The sequence below is a fragment of the Brassica oleracea genome, chromosome C2 (assembly GCF_000695525.1).
Source record: "Brassica oleracea var. oleracea cultivar TO1000 chromosome C2, BOL, whole genome shotgun sequence".
Lineage (NCBI taxonomy): Eukaryota > Viridiplantae > Streptophyta > Magnoliopsida > Brassicales > Brassicaceae > Brassica > Brassica oleracea.
The window spans coordinates 51737026-51742594 of record NC_027749.1 but is presented as its reverse complement, the minus strand read 5'-3'; the positions used below and the strand labels follow the sequence as shown (position 1 = coordinate 51742594).

The 5569-nt window shown below is 35.9% G+C and overlaps 1 protein-coding gene and 1 long non-coding RNA gene across 2 annotated transcripts; both read right to left on the bottom strand.

Annotated features, from left to right (window-relative positions):
• Positions 1–366: 366 nt before the first annotated feature.
• LOC106325795 lies at positions 367–1967 on the bottom strand. The gene is made up of 3 exons (XR_001267054.1): positions 1261–1967; positions 877–981; positions 367–779 (listed from the first exon to the last, which is right to left on the bottom strand). It is a non-coding gene; the product is annotated as an uncharacterized LOC106325795 (long non-coding RNA).
• An 835-nt stretch (positions 1968–2802) lies between these two features.
• Positions 2803–5024, bottom strand: LOC106319094 (cylicin-1-like). Its single transcript, XM_013757324.1, has 10 exons — positions 4863–5024; positions 4573–4652; positions 4408–4467; positions 4220–4325; positions 4062–4142; positions 3915–3983; positions 3453–3834; positions 3285–3376; positions 3175–3205; positions 2803–3091 (listed from the first exon to the last, which is right to left on the bottom strand). Exons 4-10 carry the CDS (start codon positions 4250–4252, stop codon positions 2922–2924), a joined length of 858 nt encoding a protein of 285 aa, XP_013612778.1. The 5' UTR covers positions 4253–4325; positions 4408–4467; positions 4573–4652; positions 4863–5024; the 3' UTR covers positions 2803–2921.
• Between the last annotated feature and the right edge of the window lie 545 nt (positions 5025–5569).

Here is a 5569-nt window from a genome sequence, read left to right as displayed (position 1 = left end):
GTTAAGGAATCTAATCACTATTAGATCCATGTATCTGGTTAGTGAGTTGAGAGGATGATCCGAAAAACTGAGAATTTTCATATTTTTGTAGACCAGATTGTCTTAAGCGGCCTTCGCTAACACAAATCGAATGATATTTTGGATGGTGGCCCCTGATGTTTAACATGCTCGTGAAATGATTTCAGTATGAATATCTTGTAGCTTTTAAGACTTCAGAGGGGATATTTTTCGAGTCATTTTTTGTATTATTTTCAAGTGATGTGATTGTGGTTACTGATGGATGGATGGGTTGGATCTTTAAACATTGCAGAGTATAGTAGTATCATTTAGGCGATTGCTTGTAGTTTTTCGAAAAATTATTCCGATTGTTGTTATCATTGTTCTTTTTTTTCTTGTCCATTCCATTCCATTCCATTCACTCTTCACCACCAAGTCTAAGAGTAGTAGCATCTTGTATGGTGTATACAAAAATCAGAGCATTCTTTTTCTTCTCTTAATTTGATTCTTCCTCTGGCTTACTTGCTAATCTCCCACAGCCTTGTAGTATCTTACCATGATAATTCTTTTCTCTATTAAAAAACTATAAACAACACAAAGATCAATTAAAAGATCAACTTCAGAGAGATTAAGAGCTCTAGAAGGAGAAGACTATTGATACGTCTCATGTAATCTGCAGCATCAGGGACCATCATACGTCCCATGTAATCTGCAGCATCAGGGACCATCATATTGAAGAGGTCGTGGGTTTCTCTGTGTTGTGTCTCAAAGGCTGTGACAAACTATTTAAACATTACTAACAACTGAGAAAGATAAAAAGCAACATTATTAAGCATGCATCTTTTTGATGTTTTTGTAAACAAAACAGAAACTGCTTACTCGGATGAATTGTACGTCTGCCAATTTTAGTAGGTACAGCACCAGATTTCCACTTGTTTACATGACTTTTAGAGTTGGTCATTGTTTCCATGTCACCATTTAAACCTGCAGCGAGGATGTGGAATTAGTGTTGTGGTCAGAGTGGCAGTGACTTACATATGCATAATAACAATTGAATTTCAGTGTGAGAGATCCTCAAGCTTGGTAACCAAGGAAGTGACATATAGCATTGAATTTATTGCCCTTGCACGTGCTTCTTTCTCTCAAGTTTCAAAGATTTCATTTCTTAGGCAATAGTGTTTGTAGATTATGCAAACAATCATGAGTATTCGGATATCAGTATTGGAAATGAACATAAATCATTTAGAAAACATGGAGACTTACAAAGCGCTTGTTCATTTCAGTAAGTAATATAGGTCAAAAGCTTTCCCGTCTGAATATGGAGAAGGAAGGAAAAAAAACATCTAAGATTCCAAATTTCTTTTTGCAACATATTATCTCCAACATTTATTTTTTCTTCTTCTTATTCTTTTTCTTACCTGGGATAGCTAAGCGTAATCATCAGAGTCAGGATGGAGAAGCAGCTGGAACCACAAAAATAAGTATCTTGTAAGATTCCATACTTATTTGCTTTGGTGTAAAACTAAGAGAAGTCTCATGTCAAGAATTCAAACCTGTTTGTGAATTCAAACCTGTTTTTGGGCTGTGGATGGATTGATGAATTCAAAATCAGAGACAACCAAGGAACTGGTTATGAGAGAAAAAGAAGATCTTACCGATGACCTCAGGCTTGCCTTCCATACCTAAGCTCAGATTTCCAAAGCTACGTTCTCTTTGACATACTGACTCACGCAACTACACATCAGCCTTCTCAATCCTCAATTTGTTGTTTGCTGCTTAGGCTTCTTAGATCATAAACGAAGAAAAGACCCGATGTATATTTAATCAACGTGAGATTGTAGAAGATAGACGAAGAAGAAAGAGTAACTGATGTTCTGATGCAATCATGACGAGCTGATTTAAAGGTAAAACGTAACCGTGAGCTGAGAGGTGATTAAGTTCCAGAGAACTGACGACTACCAAACTAATAAGAAGGTAAAAGGCCAGAAGAATAGAAAACCTAATTTGTATGGGGTTAAGATTATGCATAAAGCCCAAACAAAATGTAGCAAACCACAAACGAAATTAAAATACAATCGTAGAGCCCATCACGTAAAAACAACACAAACAGGAGAGAGCAATTTCTTTGTTTTTTAGATGCCACGTGGTGTCTAAAGCCCATACCTCTTTGCTGAGCTGGATAGCCTAAGGAGTGACTCAAGCCAACTTTATTATATAAGATTATCAGCTCGGACAACTACCTAGTACACTAATAAGAAATTGAAGCTTTCATGTTAATGAAAAATATGTTTTGTCGGCCACCAACATTAATTTCATTCATTGATTATTTGGTGAAAGTTTTTTTTATTGTAATTAAATATTTGCATTAGTGCGCAAGTGGTATCGTTGTAATCAAAAATGAAAGCACCACCTACTTGTAAATTTGTAATCAAACTCAAAACATATTTGTAGGCCAACAAAGACAAAACCCCAATGGTGAATTTCCTTTTGTTTTGCTTTGGAACCTAAACCTTTGTTTTCTTGTAACTGCCACTAAATTTTTTGATAAATTTTAATCTTTGTCTTTTTCAAAAGTAGATTATTTGATTATGAAAGGATTCTATATACAAATAGCATTAGTTGTTATATAGGTTTTATATCATGAATTGATTATAAACTTCCCATAATAATTTGTGTTTTCAAGAAGGAAGGTTTGGGCCTAATTAAGGCCCATGATTTTCTTTGACCCAAAATAGAAAACAGAATTAACAGAAACTTACGAAGATGTCTTAAACTAAACACAAAAGAGCTACATGTCACTAAAACTACATAATAGAAAGATTACACTGTCACTGAATCAACACTCTCTAATTAATGACTTACACATTGTTTGATCAGTTTTGATTCTTCTTCACATCAGATCAGATCTTGATATCACTAAAACCTTAATCCTCTAGCTTTTCATGATCTTCTGCCTTCTCTTTGTTACTGTCTACCTCAGCGTTTACCTCACATTCTTCTTCATCTTCTACATCTGACATTTCACTAATTGCATCCGTGATAACACCCTTCACCTCTTTTTTTCTATGCGAGAGATCCACACCGAAATGGCCGCCTGAATGTTTATTACAAACAACAAATGTTACCAAAGAGCTCCCCCAACATTTAAACATAGATTGTAAAGTCAAAAGAACGTACTTAGCTTCTGTAGAATATCTGACAATGTCGCCTGTTATCAAGAAAAACAAACTGAGTATAAGAACATTGATTCAAGAGTCTTTAGACCATTATATTGAACTTAAGCTCACCGTGTTGAAGTCTACTTCCTTCAGCATTTTGGTCACCACTTCAAGCATCTCTTCTCTGGTGGGCTCTGCCTTGCCTTTCTTACTGGCTTTTCCTGCATCCAATCCATTATAGCATGTTAAAAACAGATTAACTTCACAAATAATTCAAAAATATAATTTAGTATTAACCTTTCTCTTTAGATCCCTTGGTTTGTGGCTTAATCAACTGTTTCTTGCTTTTCTCTTTAGAAGACTCATCATCATGATCAACTTTTTGCTTCTTGGCTGGGGATGAAGTTGGCTTAGAGGACTTTTCAGCAGATTTTTTAGAGTCTTTGGTGTCTGAGCTAATCTTTTTAGATGATGTTTTCTTATCAGATGGCTTCTTCTCATCTTCTGCTTCCTCTCTCTCATCTTCAGTTTCAGTTTTCTCATGGTCACTATCTTCTTCTTCTGGTGATGTAACATCTTCCTCATGAGTATCCTTACTGTCTTCAGAATCAGAATCCCCCTGATCCTTGCCTTCTCCTTTGTCAGATGGATGATCTCCCTTTTTAGTTTGCCTTTTCCTCTGTGTAGTCAAGAACATGTTCAACAGCCGATAGATTAAGAACACAGATACTATAATTTAGAGATAAGACACTACAAAACCTGGGCTGTTGTATCTGAAGATTCTCCAGATTTCTTCTTTTTCTGTGTGATCTTGCGCTCTCTGGCTTCCTAAAATATATAATTTGAAAAAAAAGAAGTTAATACTCCCATACTGACGATAAATAAATGTACTGAATCAAACAAAACCTTTTCTTGATCAGCAAGTATAACATCTCTTGTTGCCTTGGGAGATTCCAAAAACTCAAGCACTTTGACAGCTACTTCTTCCTGAGAGTATCAGGACAAGAGGGATTCTTAGAACAAGGTTACAATAAGTAGATGGATGACATATTCTTATGACTTACTTGTGCTTCTGTTAATAGGTATGTCAAGTACATCACAGAAGAAGATTAGTTTTTCTTTTATGCACTTGTCAAGCTTCTCCTTTACTCGTCCTCTTTGCTTCTCTTCCTAGAAAACATTTGTAAGTGTCAACATGATGCATAGCAAAATATGAATCCCTGTAATAAAATAGAAACTGAAATGGTGTTACCTCTTCCTCTGACCAGACAAAGCCAGAAAATTGACTAATGTTTTTCTTAATCATCTGTGCCTGCAACAAAACTCTTTAATTGGACATGTATAGTGCACAAATGCTTGCAAGGGAAATATACATATCAAATGTGAAAAAATGTGATCAAAACTTTTTTTAAACCACCTTTGCTTTCTTCCCATACAGGATGGTGTGTAGTAAGATAAGGTTGTCGTCAGCTTTTCTCTTGGATAGTTGATGAGCCACTGAAACATTATCAGACATGCTTCCAATGGTAAATAAATGTAAACAAGAACGCTGTCAAAATAACTAATTTTTGGAGCTGCTCAATTAACATCCACAGTACAGTTAGCTACTAAAGAGAAAACCAAACTGATATCTACAGAGGTAAAAACAAATCAAAGACAGTAGTTAATGGGCTAATTGGGTTAGCTACAAAATAAAATATATCCCACCAGAGAGTCAGACTATCAGTATCCAATTATTCGAAGTAATAATATAATATCCAGGGGAAACCAAAAACTAAAGCTTCTCCTTCTTCCTTCGCCGGAGTTTTGAGTTTCGTCTCTTCTAGGGTTTCAGTCGCCATGTTGAGTCCAAAAGGGTAAAGACAAAGCAAAAAGAGAGACCTCAGAGTTTTTTGCGAGAAACCTTAATTCAAGGAAAGCAAAAACGATTAAAACAAGAGAACTGTTTTGAATGAAGAGGAGAACTTATGTGTATTATTAGGTCGACCAACTGGTCTTTATATACATATGGTAATAACGGTCTAAGTATTGGATCGACATGAGATCGTACTTATCCTTAACTAGATAATGACTAGCAAAACGTAAGATAAACACCAACTATAATGTAGATAAACACAAGAGTAGATAGGCGCCAGTATGATCCTGCGGATGGGCTTGGCCCGTCTTGCTACACGGACTGATAAATGGGTCGATCACTAAATGGTTTATAACACTCCCCCTTGATCGACACATCCGGTCAAGGTTCATTCATGCTTTGGATGTTGCCTTATTAAGACATCTCTTGACAAACCCAAAACCCAATGTGGTAAAAAGAAAAACAAGACAAGAAAAAGAGTACAACACATGAACTCCCCCTGATGAATGCATCACCGAAGATCCTTCAGTCGACGCATGCCTATCTTCCATATGAGCTT